The 24,788-nt window shown below is 42.6% G+C and overlaps 1 protein-coding gene and 1 pseudogene across 2 annotated transcripts in view; one reads left to right on the top strand and one right to left on the bottom strand.

Annotated features, from left to right (window-relative positions):
• Positions 1–328: 328 nt before the first annotated feature.
• Positions 329–24,788, bottom strand: part of PPARA (peroxisome proliferator activated receptor alpha) — a 41,932-nt gene continuing 17,472 nt past the window's right edge. The window contains exons 3-8 of one of the 2 annotated variants that reach the window (XM_066631585.1): positions 18,412–18,662; positions 17,299–17,459; positions 14,959–15,097; positions 12,742–12,944; positions 11,750–12,197; positions 329–9,904 (exon numbers count right to left, since the gene is read on the bottom strand). In XM_066631585.1, the coding sequence (XP_066487682.1) occupies positions 9,657–9,904; positions 11,750–12,197; positions 12,742–12,944; positions 14,959–15,097; positions 17,299–17,459; positions 18,412–18,619 (1,407 nt within the window). In that variant the 5' untranslated portion in view covers positions 18,620–18,662 and the 3' untranslated portion in view covers positions 329–9,656. Of the gene's footprint in view, positions 9,905–11,749; positions 12,198–12,741; positions 12,945–14,954; positions 15,098–17,298; positions 17,460–18,411; positions 18,663–24,788 lie in introns of those variants that run through there. The other variant, XM_066631586.1, reaches the window with a different exon arrangement.
• Positions 14,703–14,823, top strand: LOC136656237 (5S ribosomal RNA; annotated as a pseudogene).

Raw genomic sequence — 24,788 nt, 5'->3', positions numbered from 1 at the left:
CCTCCTAGCTATGGATTACATCACATTTTGTGTGCAGGAATGGTGAGCTGTGAATTTGTGCACACATCACACAGACCCCTCCAAGGCTCAGGTATTACATTTCATGTTAAGGGGAGTTCATTGGGAGTTGCACTGCTCTAACAAATTCAAGCCAGATGGTTGGAACTTACTGAATCTAAATCATTGTTATAGTGCTAAAATGTTTCCACCAGAGGGTAGCAAATATGGCATAGTGACTAATCTGACATCAACATGAATGACTTTCTCCTTGTGTTGTAAGAAGCTACCCAGACATAGGCTGTTGCACACTTCATTACAATTCATGATCAAATTTTTAGAAATACTTTATTTTAAACATGAAGGCAAAAATCACACTGTGAAATTACCCCTTTTACATACATTCATCAGTTTTACAAAAGAATGTGAAGCACACAAGATATTTTAACAAGATTCCAGAAGTCACTGCATACTTTCTAAAAATTATTCAGTCCTTTATCCTCTAATATTTTGATTTTTCTGCTCAAATTAAGGATTAGAGAAATACATTAGCAATTAATGGGCATCTTTAGTCTAAAGATTGTTAGACCCGCTTACTTCTGTAATTGTCACATTTTCTTTTGCAAGCAAGGAGAAAGTTTAGCCTTTGCATTTCTATAAATTGCTTTATACCAAAGTAATTTCACCTTCACACCAGATTACAGATACACGTAACTGCTGTGTTACTAAATTTAAGTTGAGCCTCTCCTACCCTTCCCCCAATAAAACAGACAGCTGTATTCATTTCCCACTTGTGTGGAAACTTAGCTTTTCCAAGGTAAAAAGGCAACTTTTCTTTTCACTTCCTAAAAATGTGAATGTAGAGAATGACAAACTAAACTCAAACTCATTCAACAGTTTGCAAATGACCTTTCGATGCCTTTCCCATAAATTGTCTCCCACGTGTAACATCAGAAAGGATTTGCAAAATCAAATTTAAACCAGCATGAAGCCTATTTTATATTCACGTTATCATGCTAAAAAAATCAGAGTGAAAAGTAGAATACTAAGGTGTGCTTACCTTTTGTAAACTTTCGGAACCTACAGATTCCTTTTGAATACATATGGCACAATGGTGACATTAAGGAACACTTTCTAAAGTTCTGCTGTATGATTTCCAGCTTAAAATCATATATTTGATCAAGTGGGCAGAAGTCCACAAAGGCATGTGCTGGAAAAAAGGTGCGCCCAAACCCCTGGTGGTTTTTACTGCTAGACTACCATCGGCTCCCTTTCTGGGAAAGTTCTGAGTCTGTATTTTGAATGCTTCTGCTAGCAATAAAAATAGCTAATATACCAATTGTCAGCACTTTAAATACAAGCCCATCCACACACCAAAGGCTTCACTTGCTTTAATCCTAATAGCCTTTATCTGAAGATTGACTTGCCATTTAGCTTTCTGTTGGCAAACAAAAAAAAAAAACTCAGGTGGCCAAAAACCAGGACTGAAATTAAGACTCTCAATCCAGTTGCTGGCAGAAATGCTAGACTGCAAAGATGCCCCTTGCATCATGAAAAAGTGAACTGTTGCCTTGCTATTGCTTATGAGATTACAGCTAAGGCCCTGCATAGTTTCTTCCAGTATTGTGAACAACCTATTTCTCCATGATGAGGCACATTTCCCCTTTTCTTAAAAGCAGTTTTGCCTCTTCACATTAAGTATGGAAGTTGCATTCAACCCTCCCCCTGTCTCTCTGTAGTTGAAGTAGTTTTGGCAGATGGAGGTTGTTCCTGGTAACAAATAACATTTCAGGGCAGTAGCGTTGCCCTGGTGTTACCCCATGTGCTATGTGACACCTCCATACTTAACCCAGAGCAACGTGTGGTGCCTCTATTGGCAGTGATGCACCAACATCATCACAAGCACTGCTGAATTGCTTTGGGAGTGGTCACTTCTGGCTGTTTGGCGCCTTAGGGGGTGGGAGGGCCCATCCGCTGCCAGACGCGACACGGCCTCTGGTGGCATGCTCATCACCCCCACCAGGGCATGTCAACGGGTAGACTGCCCGCTGTCCTCTGCTTTGCTACGCTACTGCTTCAGGGACACAAAATCAGGCTGAAGGAAAACTTGCACCAAAACAAATCTGCTAACATTTATCATTGTGGAACGTCAATATCCTGCTTTTCTGTAAAATGTAAACGCCAAAAGCAGCTTTTCCACTCAAGTGCACAAGGCAACTCTGGAAGCTTCTGAGATCAACCAAGGTGACATGCACTGCATAGATGTCAGTGGCGTAGCTACAGGGGGTTTAAAGCACTAAGTTTTGCAGGTGCCTGAACCTGCTGTTATATTACAGTGGCCCCTCCCCATTGGAGCCAGGCATTCGCTTCCATTTTGCTCCCACTGCTGGGAATGGCTCCAAAGGAAAGGGGCTGCTTGCACAGCGCGTTCAAGCACCTGCAAAACGTAGTGCTTTGCACCCCCTCTAGCTACACCACTGACAGAAAAACAATAGGATATCTGCCTCCAGCTCATGTCTTGGTCAACTTTAGTACTACTTGCTTCCCCGGTTCTGGAGGGAAGAGAAGCCATTAAGTAAGTGCATGTTTCTTACAGCCAGTTCATGCAGGCAGCTCTTTCTCCCCCAGTAGTCACCATCGAGAGGCCGGTCAGAGGTTGCCGGATTCATGGTTGAACAGACTCACTTGGTTGTGTCTATCTCTATGAACAAGTGTCTCCTAGGCAGCACCTCTTTCTTTAATGGTCCTTTTAGGGTTTCTGCCCACCCTCATGGGAATCTGCAGTTGTGGATACTTGATACATTTGGAGGAAACCGATTTTCATACACACATTACTTTCAGGTCACTGTGCTCGATGGGCTCATGAAATTTGATCCTCGGGGACTTCTTTCAGTTTAACTCTTGCATTGTGCAATTTTCTCCCTCCCCCCCAATCCAATGAACATCTTAAGAAATGAAAGATGGCGCTAGACCGCAGCAGACCCAGAAACAAGGCAACAGGAAGGGCACTTATATGACAGTGGCAGTACAGTACAATTCAACAGTGTTCACAGGTTTCATTTATTGCTGCCTCAGACTAGGAAAACAAAACAGTGCAGAAAATTAAAGCTATATAGGCTATATCATTCAGGTACCCTGTTCAAAACTGTAGTTTTAAAGTGGCTGTAATTAAAAGACATGAGTTGATAACTATAGACTGCAAATATTGATAGAAGTAGTTGCAGTTAGAACAGATATTGCTTATGATGCCAAGGTCATGACGTTAGGACACTTTCATACAAAACCCAATTCACAAATATTTAAAATTACTGTGCACAAACGTGTTTCTACATGAGTATCATTTCCAGAGCTCAACAAAATTAGATGCATGCATTAGAATGTACATAAGGCTTTAGTTCTTGCTACATTTATACTCAAGGAAAAAAGTGTCCATATAGTGGGTTTGTCCATACAGTCAGATGCCATCTTTAATTAAACAACCCATCCAACAATTGTAATGGGTAACCCTCCGAACCCTTTCAATGGTGCTGGCACAGGAATCCCCCACAAGTCCTGTGTGAGGGGGGCTGCATAGTAATATTGATTAATTGCTCCCTATAGATGTTTCTAAAAGCTTTATTACAAATAATGTGCAAATTCAGTGCATTATACACCTACATTTAACGTTTATGGTGACGGAAGTCGACTGGTAGGTCAGATTATTCCTATTAAACCTCAGATCAAATCATCCTGTTTATAAAATACAGGTTCATAAACAAGTGTAAACAGTTTTATTAGGGTACTCTGGCAGGAGTACCTACAGTGCACATTCATGGTTATATGCAATACAAATTTTGAAAAAGCACACCACTGGTATAAATATACAACTCTGATTTCTCCCCTGATATTTTACATCAGTGAAGGTGCCTATACTCTTGGAGATAATCTGTATAAGGTTCACAACTGCAAACACACCAAGTCAACCAATTGCCTTTTTCCATTGTGCAGAATAAATTGTGATGCTGCAGCAGCAGTGTGGCTTTAAGTACATTAAGATACTATCTTAGGACAGTAATAAAGTAAATTGTAAATGCATATGACTATTTTTAAAGGTTCTGAAAATACAGTGGGCCATCCTTATCTGTGGGCTTGACATCAGTGGATTTCAGTATTCACAGATGCCAAGCCTGTGGCTGGAGGGCCTTACAGGACCTCATGGATGTAACACTGAAAGTCACTCCTAGTGGTACAGGGAACGCTTTCTGAGGCATGGGGAGGCCATGCGCTGCCAGACACAACTGGAAGGCACTTCTAGTTTGCTGCAGGGGTGACCCCTGTGGATTTCATTAACTGTGGGATTCAGTATCTGTGGAGGGTCCAGGAACAGATCCCACCGCAGATAACAAGGGCCCACTGCCCCAAGAAATGAAATCCAAAGTAGTGGAAGATACAGGACTATATCGATTGCTGTGTTTAGTTCATAATGTCTCTCATTGGCTTCCATGGGACAAAAATCAACAGACAACAAACTTGTCCCGGCTAACCCCGTAATGATGCAAAGTCTGCCCAGAGTGTTGTGTGTCAAAATGAATGAAGTCATTCAATGAAGCCCAGGGAAACTATGACACAAGGGTCATTCTACATATACGTGATGCAAGTACCTGGCACGCTTGTTTTAATTTCTTGAGCAGCTGACACAAGAGGGGCAAGCTAAATCGGAAAAACAGTATTGAGAAGGAGGGAATTTTAATCTCAGCCCTGCCTGAAAGGGTAGCCCACTTGATAATTAGGCTCTCCCATATCTTGAAAATATGGTGAAGATTTGCATATTTTTTCTTCTGTCATTTGCAGCTAATGAGTTCCTAAATGAGAAAAGGGTGCTTATTTCTGGTCATCACTTGCTTAATGGTGTCAGTTCCTGCTTATTGACATCACTTTTGGCCCACAGCAGGCACTATGAAGGCTATTTGGCCTGCTGTATGAAATGAGCTTGACACCCCTGGCATAAATGTCCCTGAAACTAAACTGCGTTATCAAAAACATTTTTCTTTTAATCTATAATTTTGGTAAGAAAAACAAACAGGGTTGACTGACTGTAAAACCCCCTGCTTTGTATACAGTAACTAAGAGCCCAATGTGTGTCTACTCAGAAGTAAGTCCCATTACAGTCAATGGGGCTTACCCTCAGGAAAGTGTGGATAGAATTGTAGTCTAAGTACACTGTCAGAACACACTCATGTGCCAGACCTCTGGGTACACAAACTGGGAAGCTGACACATGTGGATGCTGATTTGAATAATGTGCAATGCCTCACAACATTTAAATGAGTACTTTGGGGTATTCCCACTTACAAGAATGGGCACTGAAAGAAGTCAATTTCATATTAAAAAAAATCTTTTTCCCAGTTAAAACATATCCTGGAAATTAGTCATACAATTCATAGCTACAGAATTCACAGAATTCACAGCCAGAGTCATTGATATTGGATGCAAGTACAGAAAAGAGTTTTTTCTAAGCCATTCGGTTTATTTTTGCTCTGAACTTCTTTTGCTAGTGGATATGAGAGTCCTTTCTGGTTACTCAAATTTGCCACACTGATCTTTTCATACAGGTTATCTATCTCTTGAATGTCCTAACTGAATGACCTAATTAGCAGCTTCCTATTGCTATAATTTGTTGAGGTAGCTGTTTTCAATTTTGGATGATGCAAACAATCGCAAGCATTATTCTTGAATCACTGCCCCAATCCTGAGTATTCTGAATGATAGTGCAAGAGTTTTTTTTAGTGTACAGGAGTGCTCCGGAACCCCTCCCTGCAGGTGACTGAAACTGCAGATACCAGGAAACACTCCCCCATCCTCTGGAGGCAAGGGGAGTGGATACCAAAATCCACAGATGTTAATGTCCCTTGAGGTGAGCTTCCCCTGCAAAGACTATGCGCTCAGAACATAATGTGCCACAGTGTTCATGCAGAGAGGAAACAGCCTGATATTAAGAATGCTGGAAAGTGCGGTTTTTGTGTGATTGTAACTGAGAATTGGGAGGGCACTAGCATGAGGTTCTGCTATGTGTGAATATGCTGGCAAGGGAAAGTCAGGAGTACACAATCTGAAATTTTTTAAAAACAGTTACCATAAACCTCTGATCACGTATAAATGAGTGACTCTTCCAATTGCCTCATTACAATACCTTAGTAATATACATATATAAACAATTTATAATAAACAATTTATATGCCAATTTTTACACAATCCGCAGTTGGTAAAATACATGGACATGGAACTCGCAGGTATGGAGGGCTGCCTGTCAGCCCAATCCTATCCACACTTTCCTGGGAGTAAGCCCCATTGACTCCAATGGGACTTACTTCTGAGTAGACATGCATAGGATTGGGCTCTGTGTCCCCTATCATTCTAGGTTAATCTAGATTCAACAAAGGCACTGCAGAAAAGAGTATAGACAGAAAAAAGAAAAGTGCTGAGAAAGTGATTGGTCAGCTAAGAAACCAATATCAATATGCACCATTAAGAACAGTGCTGTATGATATGGATGAAGCACAACTCACCAACTCAAACTGCAAGCCTGAACAGCACATGAACATTTTGCCAGAAAATGGTTGCTTAGAATGCCGTTTTCCTGAAGGAAGCAATTTGCCTGATCGACAGCACGTGAATCGCAAGTCATTTTTTTACTTATCAAATCCTGCGGTGTTATCTAGAGAAATAAGATCTTTGTTTTGCAATATGGTATTATTCTATAAAATAATATCTGATTTAAAAGGTTTAGGCATTTATAAAGTGGTATTGCAATAGAAAGCACACTTTTCATTTGAAGTGTGCCCACACTTTATTGGAAGACACCGCAAGATGAAACTAGCATGGAGTCATTAAGCAGCTTTGGAATTTTTTTTTTTTCTTCAAAATTGCAGAGACTGATTTACAGTCTGAAAGAGCTTGAGCTATGATCTTATAAAATTAAAGAATTGCTGAGAATTAAAAGAATCCTAGTCCTCAAACAGATACTAGTGATCAAGCAAGAATCACATTTTTAGAAGGTATGCGTCATTGGCTGCAGAGTGCACCTTCTAAAACAGGGGTGACAAGCATAAGGAGTGTGTGCTGGATGTGGCCCCTGGAAGCAATTTCTCAGGCTCCTGTTATAACTGGGCTCTCCCAGAAAGATTACTGGGCTCTCTCATGATCTTGAAATTATGAACAAGATTTGCACATTTTCTCTTCTGTCATTTGCAGCTAATAAGTTTGTGAGAACAAAGTGCTTATTTCTGGCCATCATCTGCTTAATGACATCACTTCCTGCTTAATGATGTCACTTCTGACTCTCAGCAGACACCATGAATGCCAACTTCAGCCCTCTGTATAAAATAAGTTTGACACCAGTGTTCTAAAACTAATATTAGAAACTACAACATTATAAGAGAGATATATGTGTAGTCAACAACGCAGCATTGGATTAGAACTCAACACAACCAACATGCATCCACTTAATATTACAGTTTTAGAAGATATGCAATGACTTTATCCCAAACCCACTGAAAACGTAATATGTGAAGTAATCCTTAAAAAAAAAATGAGGCGAGGAAAGTACGTGCATCCTGAGATAATCTATGACATATCTTCACTATAAATGTTATCTGCTTTTATAACAGTTTGAAGGTCATAGCTTCCTCCAAAGGATCTTAGGAATGTTCTCTGTTAGACATTCAAAGCTCCTTTAAAGAATTACAGTTTTAATGGTTCCAGGAGAAGGAATGATTAGTAAATCACCTTCAGGTTGTGGTATACAGTGTCTTATGTGATGAAAAGAACTGCTATTCAGATTTTTCCATGAGGGAAACTTTCAGCTATTTAGTATTGGTGCAGCATGTGGGTTGTGAGTGCCTGCATACCTCACATGGGGGCGGAGCTTTTCAAAGGACTCTGGTGGGGAGGCTCTGCCTCACCTGGCTGCCCACCCACCACACATCCCTGTAATGCAAGCCAAATCCTATAAGCCAAATATTTTCTTATCTGAGTGCAAAACTTATGAAAGCAGTCCTCACTGAACTGCTTCTGTATAATGAGGCTGTTACTGAAGAAACATTCTTAAATAGGGGGTTAAAAAAAAATCAGATGTGCCTACAAAGCCTTTCAGAAAACAATTTTAGAAATTCGACATTCACCAATGGTCAGGACACCAAGAACCATGCAACAAAGTTCTGTACAAAGGGATCTTTGGGATATATTGTTCATCTAGACACCTGGTTCTATCCTGCATGGCAGGCAAACAGATTTTGAAAAAGGGATTTTCAAAAGCAGCTACTGATACAGCATGGGGTAAGGGCAGTCAGCTACAACTAAAAAAACTTGCATGCCCAAGCTCTGAAATGGGTTCAAAATCTGTATCTGACAAGGTGGAACTTACACCCTAGAACAGTGGTTCTCAGACTTTTTAGTAGAGAGACCCACTTTTTAAAATGAAAATCTGTTGGGATCCACCAGAAGTGATGCCATTAACCTGGAAGTGATGTCATGACCAGAAGCAACACCAATTTAGGCTTCAAACCTAGGCTGTGATCAGCCAAAGGTCCCATTACACAGTGTGCTTGTGCTGTTATTTTGCATAGCTTGGAATTCAAACATTCCAGCCCAGAAGTCAAAGCAGAATGCAGACTTGGGCCATTCTCCAACCACACAGCCCTCCCCACCTTCCATCTTCTCACTTATTCAGGGCAAAGCACCAGGCCTCTCTCCCATGGGAGCCTGCCCTCCTCAGCCACTCTGTACCCTGCATTTTCAGCTCTGTATTTTCAATGGTGGCTGAGCTAGGTACTACGCAACCCAGCTGAAATTAGCTCACGACCCACCTAGTGGGACCCAACCCACAATTTGAGATATGCTGCCCTTGAAAGCATCTTTAGGCTGCAAACCTACAGATGCTTAGTAAGGTCCCATTGAACTCAATGGACCTTACTGTTAAGTAGATATGCACAGGATTACACTGTTTGGATTGCAACTTTAAGCAGGAACAGGGCTCAATTAAAAATTTATGGACAACAATCATATAAAACACACTGGTTGTTGTTGTTTTAAACATAAACTTAAGGGCCTGGATTCAAAGAACTACTTGGATGCATGTAAGAGATTATGGCCAGTTGAATATTTGACTATTTTCCATTTTGTTTTTTTAATAGTAGACCTTTCTATCCCTAGCATGCCATATCCCAAACAGTTTCTTCAACCCCCCTCAAGTTTCACAAGCCATCACCATGAAGCATAGGGAACACCTGTTGGAGACTGGCAGAGCCCTCTCTGGCATCCAAAGAAGGTTCTTGGATCCCAGCCCCAAACTTTCTTATTATAACAAAGACAAGGGGATGAAGACTTAAAAGTGCAGGAGATTCAGAAAAAAATTTGTTCGTAAGTTCGGAGGTGACATAACTCAATTCCCACTGATGCCCAAATTTCAAGTCAATCACAGCTTATTACCGTATTCATATACACTGTACACTTCTCTTAAGTACTTAAGAATAACCCCGGCAAAAGAATTGCAGTATTCCAGTTACTTTTTATCTTCACTAATGCTTTGAGATTAAAGCACAGCAGAAACAATTTGTGCAAAAGTTTGCTCCCATTCATTAATATTGCTGTTGTCTTTGCATATCATACAAAACCAAACCAGTGTTAATACATATCCTTGTAGATTTCTTGTAGTAAAGGATGTAAGTGTGCATCCGATTCAGTCTTTTTGATTATCTGAACAAGCTGAGCATGCTCTGTGACAAGCTGCCGGAGGTCCGCCATTTTCTGTAGAAGTTTTGGGAAAAGGAAGATGTCGTCAGGATGGTTGTTTTGCAAGTGAAGTTTGAGTACATGTACGATGCTCTCCTGCATCTTTTCAATGTGTCCGATGTTTACAAGGCCAGGGCGATCTGTTCTCAGAAACAAACAAAAAAAAGATATGTCACATGTTGTTACTGTACAACCTTTAATCTGCGAAAATATCTGCATTAAGATAGAGCCTGGGGAAAGGTACACTGCAGACTGCAGGGACTTGTATTGTCAATATGAAAATGCCAGAATGGACTGCTGAGACATCTGTGAGATCTAATCTCAGGGAACTCCCTATCAGTTGCTTTACTTCAAACAATCCTGGACACAATTCAACCAAAGTTTGGCCTCTTAATACCCCTTTAATTGTGAACCCCTTGCAGATGGAAAGGTAGCTGGCTGGAAAAATTGCTGGGAACACATTTAAGAAAAAGTAAGGCAAAGATAAATCCCATGAATTTCAACAGGAGAGATTCAAATACCTGCTTAAGAATGTAACCATGCATATGTACTTTGAAAGACAAAAGGCAATATTTCTTTAACTAGTGTGTAATTAATCTGTGGAACACCTTACCACAGCATGTGGTGATGGCATCTGGCCAAGATGCCTTTGCAAGAGGACTGGAAAGACTGATGGAGGAAAAGTCCATCACAGGTTACAAGCCATAGTGAGTATTTGAAACCTCCTAGTTTTAGAAGGAAGCTCCCTAAGAATGCCTGATTACTTAAAAAATGCAACCAACAGAAAATGACTCAGTCCTAAAATCCCATTCTTGAGAGCAAAACTTATTCTCACCAATTCCATGGCAAGTATATCTCGCCTATTCAGTCCCAAGAACATTTTTATAAGGAAACACTACATTATGTGACCAGTCAACATAAAAAAATATTATGAGCAAAAAATATTTCTTTACTCGGCATGTGGTTGGTCTGTGGAACTCCTTGCCACAGGATGTGGAGATGGCATCTGGCCTGAATGCCTTTAAAAAGGGGATTGGACAAGTTTCGGGAGGAAAAATCCATTACGGGTTACAAGCCATGATGTGTATGCACAACCTCCTGATTTTAGAAATGGGCTGTGTCAGAATGCCAGATGCAAGGGAGGGCACCAGGATGAGGTCTCTTGCTGTCTTGTGTGCTCCCTGGGGCATTTGGTGGGCCGCTGTGAGATACAGGAAGCTGGACTAGATGGGCCTATGGCATGATCCAGTGGGGCTGTTCTTATGTTCTTATAACATCACAGAAATGCCTTTTCTTCCTAGGTATAATTGAGATAGCCAGTTAGATCAGAAACATCCTTCTTCAAATTTCCACTGAGCCACAGAGCATGAGAGTAGTACAAATGTTGGACAGATTTAACTAAAATATAGAATTTCTGAGAGTACTGGCTTCTTTTCCCTAACGTTATTTATTGCTATACATGGGGGCCTCCGTATCTGTGGTTCCCATATCCGTGGATTGAGTCCACAGCTGTGTGAGTGTCTCCCAAGGCCAGAGGCCTCCTAATGCCTTATAAGGCATTAAATATGTCACTTCTGGTTTCACGGAGAAACTACAAGTCACGGTTTTTTAACTGTCAGGCTCAGCCTGAACCCAGCAGAGGCCGCAGGATGATGTCTGCAGACTCCGGTGAGGCTCAGAGGGTGGTGGGGAGACACTTGCCCTTATTTGCAGTCCCATGTAACCATGGGGGACTCTGAAATGGAATCCCTGCGGATATGGGAGCAGGCCTGTATTCAGACAATTTTTAATGCAGACAGAAGCTGTCTGAAAAAAACTTCTAACAGAACAGCACTCATACTAGGATCATGACCATGAATCCTATCATTTCGCACAATGTAAGAAACAAAAATTAAACATGGAAGGAGTCCACCATCATAATATCTGGTCAAAAGAGACACAGGTCGTAGGTATGACTGTTTCGAGAACAGAAGCTGAAATCTTACCTCCACAACAAATTATAGCAGCCACAAAAAGGGAGATGTCACTGTCATCCAGCTCCAGTGCGTTGAATTTCATCGCAAAATCAAACTTTGGCTCCATGATATCACAAAATGGCTTCCTTAAACTTTTGAGGAACTCTCGAGTTATAAAACCGTTCCCGTAGGCTACGAGCATTCCATCTTTGTTCATGACAGAGGCCAACATGGCAAAAATGGCTTCATAAACCCCGTATTTTAACAGGGTCACCTGGTCATTCAAGTCTAGGCTAGAGAAGCCAGGGACGGATTTGGCAAACTCAGTAAGTTCCGTTACAGCCTCGACTGAGGTACACTGGCAGCAGTGGAAGATGCGGACCTCTGCCTCCTTGTTCTGTATTCCATTGGCAACCAGTTTTGCTACCAGTGTCTTTTCTGCCATACACAACGTGTCCATGTCATGTATAACAAATGGCTATCAAGAGAAACACTTGTTAATATGTTTTGTAAAAGCTTAATATTGTGAAGCACCTAATTCAAGAGTTGCCTTCAAAACCTAGGCTAATGTTACAACATTTAAAGCCAGGAATCCAATAATCTATTAACTGTGTCAAGAATATTTAGAATTTTGATCGTAGGAGGGGGTTTGTAGTAAGTGTGGACCACACTGGGTGTCACCACACCACCCAAGCCTCCATTCGGTGATTTCCAGTCTGCTCTGGGCTCAGTCACCTTGCACTCTGGCCAGCTATCACATCTCACAGCTCATCAGTGAGAACATAAAGCAACTGGGCCTGGTGGCTGAAGATTACTGAAGTCTGGAGGTGGGCTTTTTGCATTAAAAACAATGAGATTGCACAGAAGGTCGAGGCAACGTGATTGTGTCATTATGTCAGCCAAATTTCCGGAACGCCAAGCTCCCCCAGGTAAATGCAGCACACACCCCAGGGATCCCTCTGCTGTCTGTACTTTTTATAAGTAACTTTTGCTTTCAAATTCTAAGGTGCTAAAATACTTACCGGATTGTTACTGGTTTTCCCTGCAAGGATCAGTCTGGCTTTGATCTTGTTCATATTGAAGTTTTTCAAATAGGCTTCATAAATTCTCTTGGCAAGTGATTTAAGATCCGCAATGGCAGAATTTTCTACACAACGTTCATCTGTTAGTATTTCTGCTTTCAATTTTGCCTTCTCTGATCTTGGCATTCGGCCAAACCGAATCGCTGAGAGAAACAGATGCAAATTATTATTATTAAGGATATTTATATATCCCTTTTCAACACAAAACTTCAGAAAGCAGTTGAATGACGACATAAAAATGGTGTTTGGCGATTAAGGGCCTAGTCTTACGTATACACGACAAGTACAGCAGGATTCCAGAGCCAGCAGCACTCAGGACTTGACCAGACCAACACAATAAAAGTTCTAAAGGAAGTTTGTGTCTCCCTCCTTTGTCACTTTGCACTAGGGAATTCAGAAATATCCATGGGTTTGTGGCCCCTATCCACACCCTCGTGAGAACTTTCAGGGGTACTCAAGGCCTTCAGCAGTGGTAGTGAGGACAGAGAATTCTGGAATCACTACACCTATTTTTCTCTTCCTCTCCTCTGATTCAGAGGTGGATATTGGGATGGCAAAGTTTTTTCATCTGTTCATAGTCAGGCAGCATAACCTACTTGTATCGAAAACTTCTTCATGGATGTGAAGTTGCTACTTGGATGAGTTGCTACCAAACTCAGAGAGAAGGAAAGATAAGGTGCGAGTGGAGAAGACGACAAAAGGAAAAAACAGTACCATAGAAATGGAAGGAAAGAGGAACAGAGTAGGAAGCAGAGAAATATGTGGGGCAGTAGAAAGAAGACAGGATAAGAGACTGGGGTGCAGAAAGATGTGTGGTGGCACAAAGAGAAAGTGGTAACATAATATGCAAAGTTAAGTGTCAGGTGAGGGAAGTGGGCCCCGCAGACCAGCACACAGGTAGTTTCACACTGGCTGAGTCAGGCCAGCGCAGGGGCTGGGGGAGGCGGAACAGGGGCATTACGGGATGGGAGGAGTGCAGGTGGCAGGCAGGGCCATGGGTGGTTCAGGGCCAAGCAAGGGGTGTGACCAGGGTCTGGCACTTAAGCCAGATCCTGACCCCATTCCTGGGCAACTCGATGTAGTGCCGGGCTGATTGGATCTGCACCACCTCCTTAGGTGGCACATATTCGAGGAGCCCCACTGGGGCTGCTACAGCATTACGCGGGGTAAGGATGGATACAGGGAAGGCCAGCCAGCATGCCCATTCCACTGCAAGTTAGGATTGGGCTGGAAACCAGTTATGGAACCACTTTTTATGGCCAATGTCTGAACACAGACTGAACCAGAGAGTTAAACACTGATGAATCTGCACCAGTGCCAAGTTTTCCAACCCCCTGATCTTTAATTTTATGGTAGTGCTGCATTTGACATTTCTAGATTTTACAGTAATTATGCCCAAACTACTGAAATAATGGCAGATTCTTTCCCTGTTTGACTGTGCTGTTCACAGAAGGCAGGAATTTCTCAACAAAAGCAAATATTTTTGCATTTCTTTGCCTTCTTCCATTGCAGTTCTCCCAATATTGGTTTATACCTAAAAGATGGTGCAGAAAACATTAGTCCCATTTTGCAAATGCTTGTGTAAGAGTTCACATAGTGTTGTAATAGCTGGGTTTTTATAGGCATTTTGAATGTTCCCCAGTTGTGCAAGAGGCTATACATGCCTCTTGTGCAAGCACTTCTTTGGATTTAGCTTCTGTTTCCTAATACATTGCTCTTGTATAAGAGCACGGTTCTTCTAAGAGCAGAAGGTGCCTTCCACAGGTGGAACATTACTGTCTTGTGTGCTCCCTGGGGCACTTGGTGGGACACTGTGAGATACAGGAAGTTGGACTAGATGGGCCCTTGGCCTGATCCAGCAGGACTCTTATGATTTCTGAATTTTAGATTTACCACAGCATTTCAGTGGGCAACTGTTATCCTGCACATGCCTGATCTCGTCTGATCTCGGAAGCTAAGCAGGGTCAGGCCTGGTTAGTACTTGGATGGGAGACCGCTTGGGAATATCGGGTGCTGTGGGCTTATACCACAGTCTTTCGAGACTGAAGGCTGCCAACCAACCAACCTGACTGTAAGAACTGTCCAAGGTGAACCTGGTTACTTGGTCAACTAAATCAAGGTTGAGGTAAAACAAAAATTATGGCAACTCTTACCTACCATTATGAGACATTCCGACGAAAAGGCACTTCTGAAAACGACAGTACTGGCACTTGTTGCGATTCTTTTTCTGAATCTTGCAGTTGCGGTCACATTTGTCATAGACGAGTTTTAGTCTGATGGTTCGTCTAAAAAAGCCCTGTGTCAGGTTTGATGGGACACAGTCATTAGCATGTACCACCTGGGGTTAAACACTTTAACATTTTAACTAGCGTGGACAATTTTATTCCTTTTCTTGTCTCTTCAGCTACACGTAGAAAGAATAATAGTCAAAAGATGTTAAAAGAGGTGAATGTGTTAAATTAGGTACATTTAGTCTTTATTCTGTCTCACACATGATCACTTATGGAATTAATGTTTTTTGTATTTGTTATTGTTTAACTGGATGTTTGTTTCATACTGTTCAATTCAGTGCTCCTGAAGACTGCACTGGATTGAATGAAACTTTGTAATTCACTCTCTCTCTCCCTCTGCACCCATTTGAAGGTGTGTCCCTACACCGTTTTCCTTTTCTATCTGATGGTTGCTGGTCCCCTACTTGCTGAAGTCAGTCACCTGATCCCTCCAGAGCCAACCCAGTAATCACCCTAAGGCCCCAACTGTACCCAAACACATTATGTCCAAAGTATGAACACACAGAGAGATGCTCATAATGAAAACTCTGAAACCACTGTACAATTTGACAATTCTGCAAACAATCCACTTTTCAAGAAAAGTAACACACACAAGATTGGTTTCCAAATCAACCAGTTCTCAGCTTTGCTGCCAATATTCTTTCTTGACTCATTAATTTAGGAGCTCAAAATTAAAATGCTCACATTTAGTATGAACAAAGTTATTCAGCTAGACCAGTGGTTTTCAAACTCTGATGGAGCGTTTGAGCCACTAAGTGCTTGCGGGGGTGCGGGAGGGCAGTGACACGATCCCCAGGATCGCGCTGCTCACGGAGCTGCAGGGGCTTGGGTGCACTTACCCAAGCCTCCTGCAGCCTCCTGGGGGTGCAGGGAGCCCGGTGTGATCTTCAGCAGGGCTTCCCGCAGCAGTGAAAGTGAAAGCAGAGCAATCGCATTCCACTTCCACTTTAGTGGAATTGTTCTGCTTTCACTTTCACTGCTGCAGGGAGCCCTGCTGAAGATCGCACTGGGCTCCCCACACCCCCAGGAGGCTGCAGGAGGCTTGGGTAAGTGCACCCAAGCCCCTGCAGTCCCCAGGGAGTCCTCCTCCCTGCCTCCAGGCTGCCCCCACCCCTTAAGACGGCAGAGACCAGGGCCCACAGGCTGGGGCGTCACAACGCCCCAGTTTGAAAAGCTCTGACCTAGACCATGCCTTACTCTAGTGCAACAATTTTCGATGTTTTTCTTCTCATGGCACACTGACCTCTATGGTCTTCTGTATGGTCTCCACCTCTTGAGATGTCACTTCCAGAAGACTCTTCTGAATCTGTGGCTCTGTTTCTAGGGCAACAGAGCTGCTGTCCTCTGCTGTCCATGCCAGCAGAGGAAGAGGGATAGACAATTCATTACTACAGGCAGTTGCCCTAGAAACAGAGCTGCAGAACCCAGAAGAGTTTATCAGCGACTTTCAACTGCTGTGCTCCAAACTCCTGCGGCACACCTGTGGACCTTTCAGGGCACACTGGTTAAAAATTGCTGCCCTAGACACATGCCTGACCAGGCCTCAACTAGGGACCTGCTTCTAAATGCTCAGGCTTGGAATTCAAGCCTTCACAGGTGCTTTTTCTTGATAAAGACCCATCTGTTCTTCAGAAGTTATTATTGGTTACTTTAATACGGGGCGTCCAAAGTTTTTGGCAGGAGGGCCACATCATCTCTCTGACACTGTGTTGGGGGGCTGAGGAAAAAAGAATTTATATTTAAAATTTGAATAAATTTACATAAGTTTACATGAATGAATATATTAAAGATGAACTTATATGAATGAATGAAGGTCTTGCAATAGCTCAAGGCCTATAAAAGACCTTGCACAAGCAAGGCTGGCCTTTCCTTTGCTGCCGCTACTGCATCACAGACGTGAAACAGCAAGCAGTGGAGGGAGCCCTCATCCCATAGCTCACGCGAGAGGTCAAACAGTCACCCTCACACTGAGAGCAGTTGCGTTGGGCCAGTTCAGGCTCCAACAAATCTCCAGAGGGCCAGAGGCTCATTGGAGACTGGGAGCTCCCTGAGGGCCACACTGAGAGGCCTTAAGGGCCGCATGTGGTCCCAGGGCTGGGGTTTGGGCACCCCTGCTTTTCTAGAAAGTCCCATTTAGCCCCTCCTTTACAAAGCAATTAATTGCTATTCTTTAAATAGTTTAGACACTGAATATTTTTGAGAGTACCTTACAGCCTTCGCAAGCATGCACGCCATAATGGTAGCCTGAAGCTTTATCTCCACATATTCTACATTCAATGTTTAATGCTGTGTTTGGTGGTTCATCTTTGCTGCCTGGAACTGTGGCAAGACTCACAGACGATGGACTTGATGCTGGTGAGAGAGAGTCTGAAAGACAGAAAACATCAGCAAACGCTTCTGCTCGTTAGCTGTATTCCCAAAGCCTTTTAAGTATAAAGTTGAAAAAAAAGATGTTTGAATGTTAATTACTTTTATTTAAAACTAAGCATTTGTGAAGTGCTTTGAGTGTACTATGCATGGATTATCTTATTATAGAACCTTAATAAACCTGTATGGAAAGGAAGTATCATCACCCCATATTAAAGCTGAGAAATCCAGAGAGGATTGTCTAAGGTCCCTTGATGAATTCATGCTAGCAATGTGATTCATATGGGGGCGCCCTAATTTATAGTTCAGGTTTTTAAACCATTATACATTATGGGGATGTGCTGATTTTTGGCCTTAATGCTATTCTTCTCTGGTGTGCCGTTTAAAACTAAAGCAATAGTCTTCAACTGTTTTTATTCCTACTTTAAAAATGTACAGTGGACCCTCCATACCTGCAGGAATTATAGAACTCTGTGAAATGGCAGGGTGCAAGGTGAACAAAGCTGCAGCAGGATATGTGAATTGTTTTCTTAATACATTTTTAAGTCTGCGGTTGATTAAATCTGAGAATGTGGAGCCGCGGATATGGCAGCCCCACTGTATATCTGGCACTTTCCCTCTCCCGCTTAGAAGATGCTCAAGGTGGCTAACAGCATGAACATTAAAAAGAACACAACACTGAAGTAGAACAGGCTTTTGAAGTTGTTGCCTGCCTCTCCTTTTTGCTGCACCTTCTCCCTCACAGGGTAGTTGGTGTTGGGTAGCCCTAGGGCAGAACGGAGGGTGCAAGTCCAGCTGAAACACAGCAGAGGCATCCAATGTCTTTGCCATGAGTCAAATTAGGACTCCAAAACTGTATTAACCACTCCCAATATAAAACCACATAAAAGATTGTTACAGGAGGTCAACAGAAATCCAAACCAACCCATTCTGCATAATACACAATTCCTACCTGTAATGATTGAGCCATCAGATCCAGGTCCACTTCCCAGCAGCTGGAAATCTGTGACGCTGAACGCTCCTGAGCTATCCCCGCTTATTGACTGGGACAGTTCCTTTATGCTCTCCATGTCTTGCAAAAACCCTCCAGATAAAGGACTATCAAGATCCTCTTCCTCCAAGTGAATGAGGGAACAGAGCTGGCTCTCCGTGTCTGCCATTTCAGCCGGGCAGAGGATGGTCACTTAGGGATTAATTAGATGTCTGAAAGCAAAAGAAAAACAAACCACCTATCATCTTGGTAGGACTTGCTTCAAGTAGCTCAACATTGCATACTTATGGTTATTTCATTCCCCAACCCCACAAAAAAGGGTTCAAAATAAGCCTTTGCCATAGATTGCACTGAGGGAGACAGTGACACACCCAAGGTGATGCTGTTTGGTTTGCATGTGGGGAAACCAGACTAAACTGTAATCACTACTCCATAGTATATGGAAAGATGTAAAATTAGGAATCCACGGCATGAAGCAAATTCATTTTAGTGCCATAGCTAGAGAGGGTGCAAAGCACCAAGTTTTGCAGGGAGCCTCAACCTGGTGTGCATGTAGTGCCCCCTTCAGAGCCATTCCAGGTCACAAGAGCAAAAGGAAGGCAACACCTCCGTTTTGCTTTCACGGCCTTGAATAGCTCCAAAGGGGAGGGGCCGCGTGCACGCCTCAATGAGGCTCTCTGTAAAACTTAGTGCTTTGCACCCCCTCCAGCTACGCTACTGAAGTGAATTTGATTCATATAATGCAACTGTGCTATCCATATTGAACACTGAAAGTTGCCTTATGGTGCTTAAATAAAGAGAAAATTAGAAGTTGCCATTCTCCATATTAATACTACCAGAATGCTCAAGGTATCTGGTGGAAATCTTTGCACCAATCGCGTCTAATGCAAGCATCTTGCCTTCTTCGGTAGCTTGCCTTGCTATGCAACTCATTCAGCCATGACTTTTCTCTTTGTTACTGAGGATCCAAGACCTTGGTCCACTCACGCTCTTTCAAAACCTTTACCCTGGGAAGCCTATGCTTCCATTAATACAGTGGGCCCGCCACATTCACAGGTTCCACATCTGTGGACTTAATCAACCACAGACTGAAAATGTATTTTAAAAAATCCACATACCTCGCCTCACACCCACCCATTTATGCAAGTTTAGGCAGTGTATACAATTTGCACACATTTATGCAATTTTGTCAGTGTGAAACCTGTAGAATTGAAAACGAACAGACTGTGGAATCTGTTCGGGGTCGCAGAACCAAAGCCCTGCTGATATGCAGGGTCCACTGTACTGAGTACTGAGAGAGAGATTGAAATAGCTCAGTGGAAGGCAACACACTGTGAAAGATTCCACTTAATCTCTGGTTTCCACTCTCATTCCAAAGATCCAGGGAGCAGCACTGATTTAGACAGGAAAATGCTCTGACTCTGTATTCAGTAGCTTTATACTGTACACTGAAATTCACAGAACTCTGTTCTTTCCAGACTTCTAAAAGTTTCATGCATTTCTCAGCCTTAAAGTCTGTGCAAATACATTGCTTCGATTTTTAAAATTGCTACTGAAAATACTATGGCATCCTTACGGTGCAGAAGGGAGAAAAATTCCTTCCCAAAAGATTGATATCACTGTAATTATACTCTCCTTTTAAGACTGGACATTTTTGAGCAACTACTGTATCTTTTCTCACAGGTCATAAAGCTCAAATTCTATAATTTACCTATACCTGTGCAGAAAACAGCAAAAAGATGTTTTGGAAGAAAGAGGAATGACATCGGTGTGACTGGTTGAATGGTCAAGAAGTAAACAACGTGTATACAATGGCAACGTGAAAAAGTAGATCTGCTGTATCTAGCACACAACTGAATCAGTTGGCAACAAATTAGCAATGCTTATATCCAGATTTTCTATCCAGTGAATGCACAAGATACTTAACCTGTTTAAATGCACATTCAGCACAGCTGCCCATTCAAGGATTTCTGAACAGCCAAACATTATTTTAAGGTCTATGTACTCCTGAACCATGCAGCTAATATGAGCACTCAAGCCATATCCTAAATTAAAAACCTAATTGCTGCTTCCATTTCCATCTGTGCTATGCAGTGTCCCTCAGCTGTCTGTTAACTCGAAGTTGATCACACTCTGGGGCTAACGCCAGCCCTGCTGTGTCAACCAGCCACCACCCCTTTCTACCAGTTCCAGAGCCAGGGGAAGCCAAGGACCTTTGGGCCTCCCAGTTACTAATCAAGGGTGGGCAAGTCACCAAGCCTCCTCCTTCCCCAGCACTGGCCAAAATGCACTTCTGTGGTTCAAGTCTGGATTAAGACTAGACCAAGATTTCCCCTAAAAGCACGTATACTGCAACAAGGTAATAAATATAAATTTATTAAAAGGAAAAAAGGATAGCAGCCAATTTTAGAGTACAGTTAAGGAATACATCAGGCAGACTGGAAAAACAAAGCTACTTTTCCTACCTAAAACTAGCTAAGCTCACCTTCAGAAGTACTGCTTCAGAGAATACACAGAGTGCTTGAACCATCATCCTTAAGCATGGCTGACAGCAAGTTAGAGGCAACTCACACACTCCCAGAGTGATTTTTTTCTACCATTCACTCACCTTCTCAAAAGTCAGAGGGCCTAAAGTCACAGAAGGGTCTTGAAGGCTGACACAACACGCTCTCCCCCCACCACAGCTAAAGCCAATTCTTAATTAACAATACCAGCATCTTGGCCTTGCAAAAGTCAAAATACCCGATAACACAGGTGCTTCTCATGACATCCTTCCAAGGGTTTGTTTACTCCCTGGCACCAGAGCCAAGAAAGTTCACAACTGTTTAATAACTCTAATGTCTGTTCTCACGGATTTTACCCCCTTCTCTCCTAGCAAGGACAACACAGGCTTTTCTGACATGATGAAATCCAAGCACCTTAAATACAGACTCCAACCCTTTCCAGGGCAAGCTTCAGGGGAGCCCAAGTTCAGCAGCCACAGCCCTTGCTATCATGCTTAATTCTTTTCCGTATTAAAGTGTTTTGTTTTATCAAACTTGTGTCTTAGACTTTGAATCTTTCATTCCAACTTTACTGAAAGATAAAAGCCAGGGGTGTCAAACTCATTTCATATAGGGGGCCGAATAGCATTCATCATGCCTGCTTAGGGCTGGAAGTGATGTCATTAAACATGTCATGAACAGGTGATGTCATTAAACAGGTCAAAAATAAGCACTTCTTCTCACTTAGGAACTCATTAGTGGCAAATAGCACAAGAGAAAATATGCAAGTCTTGATCATATGGGAGAGACCAATTTTCATGTAACACCTCGGCACTGCTCAGCAGTCAAGAGCTTGAGGGCCAGATAAAAAACTTCCGCATGCTGCATCCGGCCCCCGGGCCTTATGTTTGACACCCCTGATATAAGCCACATGCAGCACTCAATCACAGCCAGCACATTCAGACTACTAAAGCACCAAGATGTGCTCTTTGTCCCTGGCACAATGCGCCCACAAATTGTATTCATGAGTGTCTGTGCACATGAAATTTGCAACCACATGTTCTCTTCAATCTGGGGGTTTGTTTGTGGAAAAAGTCATGCTATTTCCTCCGTCGGTGCTGTCAATCATCTTTTAGTAGACTTCTTATGTCTGCATATATTCCAGCAGCACTTGCTCACTGAAAAGAGTTTATCCCCGATGACTTGCCCCTCTGAGAACAGAAAACTTACGGAGTCAGACATATGGTGCAATTTACTACTCCAGTTTCCACAGGGAAGTTTTTTCCCCTCATTCATTTCTGTTATTTAACTAAGAAAGGCGGTGGCGTAGCTGGAGGGAGGGTGGAACAGCCAGTCCGGTGGGGAGGCTCAGTGGGGTGGGCAAGCGGCCCCTCCCTTTGGAGCCATTCCTGGCGGGGGAGCAAAACAGAGCCATACGCCCCACTGAGCCTCCCCGCTGGACTGGCTGCTCCACCCCCCCTCCAGCTACACCACCACCGAGAAGCAGGGCCAGAGAACCCAGAAGAGTCTCTTGGAAACCGGAAGTGACATCACAAGACACGAAGACCGTGGAGGTCAGTGAGCTATGAAAAGGAAAATATTGACAACCCTTGCTCTAGAAAGCAGACAGAGTAAAAGGACAGAAATGGAAGCAAGGGCAAGGACTATGCAGTATCTCAGTTACACATAGGGAGGATCTGAACATTAAATACTCTTTTCAGAAGGTTGTATTACCCTACAGTAGGTTTTGCATAGTAAAATTGCATCAGCACATTCCTAAAGCCACTTGTAAACCTTGTAGCACAAAAGGGACACTAAAAACTGTTTTATTTACTCCGTAAACCATGTTGCAGGGACATTTCTGACAGAAAAGTGAAATACACCCATGCTTGTGAATTTTCCTCATTAAAAGAGTCATAACAAAGATGAATATACATGCCTCTGTTCAGAAAGAAACATCTCTCTGTATAGAAAGATACACAAATATCAAAGATTTTCAGAGGAGCTCATATTTACAATCCTATGGATACCTACTCAGAATTGGCTTCAATGGGGTTTATCCCCAGGAAGGTGTATAGGACTGAAGCCTCAGCATGTCAGTTACTACTTCACAGCAACTCACAAAAGTGTACAGATCACATCAACACAAGCATTTAGACACATACTCACAAAAAGGCAGAAGGATTGATTGTGTTGTCATTGCAGCATTTATCACCAAAACTAATATGGTTTCTTTATTGATTGGCATGGAAACTATGGATTCACACAGTTAAAACTTTCGCTGTACCAAAGACACCAAAACAAATCCCTTGTATTATTGGTTTTTCCCAGTATGAAAACTATACCAGCTGGGGCTAAAGATTAATCCCACTCAGTTCCATGGGTACACAACACAAAGTCCAAGTTTTGTGGACAAACTAGCTATGCAGACACCATAACAGCAAAACTCATTAGGAGGATAAAAGCTTTTTCCGCTGAAAAACAAATCTGTATCTCTGCCCAGGGCAGTTCACACATCAGGAACCAAATACCACCAGAGTACCTGCAAATGCCTGTAATAAGGCCCTTGTTTCTTTTCAAACTGGAAAGCAGCCAAGGTAGGCTGCAACGTTGTGCAGTGTTATGATTCAATATTCACAGGGCAAATGTACAGATACACCTGGAATTCTGCAGGGTACAGAGGAACAATTTCCAACAGCAAAACAATTGGGATGTGTTCAGTACCTCTGTTTAAAAAAGCATCCCCAGAGTGATTTTTCAGTTAACAATTTTCTTGTGATGAGCTGCTGCTCCTTATATTAGATTCTAAAGGGGTATTTTCATAACCCCATTCAATGCTACTATTGCCTTGTCCATCTTCACAGAACTTGACAAAATCTTGTGCTGCAGGCAATCTTGGTAGATGTTTAAAAAACAATTAAGAAGCCACCATCCTGGTGCAGGGATGCTGCAGGTTTGTACAAAATATGAGCCTGGCAATTTTGAATAAAACATACTGGACCTCTGGCACGGACATGTATATGCCAACAACAACAACAGTATTTATATACGGCTTTTCAACAAAAAGTTCACAAAGCGGTTTACAGAGAAAATCAAATATCTAATGGCATTACATGTGCCCTAATTCACAGGGCTGTTTTTACTTTATATTTCCAGATCAGCAGTCCCCTCTGATGAAAAGACAACCCTCACACACATGCACATCACATGTCCCTTTAGAAATATCATAAATGATCTAACAGGAGAGTGAAAAGCACTTGGCTGTAAGCATGGCTCTCTGAATCACAAGGCTATCATTAAGATAATCATCCCTACTAATAAGGGGCAGAGGTAACAGAACATCTACAGGAGAAGAAAAGGGTGTGAAGTTGCCAGCACCTCCGCCGTAACTAGAGTGGAGCCTGGGGGCAGTCATGTGCCCCCCTTTGGCATAGTGCTCGAGGCTGGCACCCTTCAGGCTTCACCCTAGTTGTCATGTTGGCAACCTTCAGTCTCGAAAGACTATGGTATTGCGCTCTGAATGGTGTTTCTGGAACAGCGTCTAGTGTGGCTGAAAAGGCCGATTCGACAGTTCTGAGAAGAGAATGCAAGACTCCTGTCTGCGCAAGAGCCAGGGCTCCATGACATCACAGGCACTTATTCTCACTGAAGCAACAGAATCAAAGACATGCAACTCAGATCAGGACTGCAGGGTTTGTGCTTAAGATTGGCGTGCACATTAATCGAAGTACATTTCAGATAGAACTACTTTGTACAGGAAGCAAATGCTTACGCTTCCCTGCTTTGTTTTCTGAGAAAATAAAAGCGCGACTGAACTCCCCACACACTCAGGCTGGTGGGGGAGGTAGAGACAGT

Source organism: Tiliqua scincoides, chromosome 6 (assembly GCF_035046505.1).
Source record: "Tiliqua scincoides isolate rTilSci1 chromosome 6, rTilSci1.hap2, whole genome shotgun sequence".
NCBI lineage: Eukaryota > Metazoa > Chordata > Lepidosauria > Squamata > Scincidae > Tiliqua > Tiliqua scincoides.
Note: the sequence above shows the minus strand (reverse complement) of the source record. Positions and strands in the feature narration are given on the sequence as shown.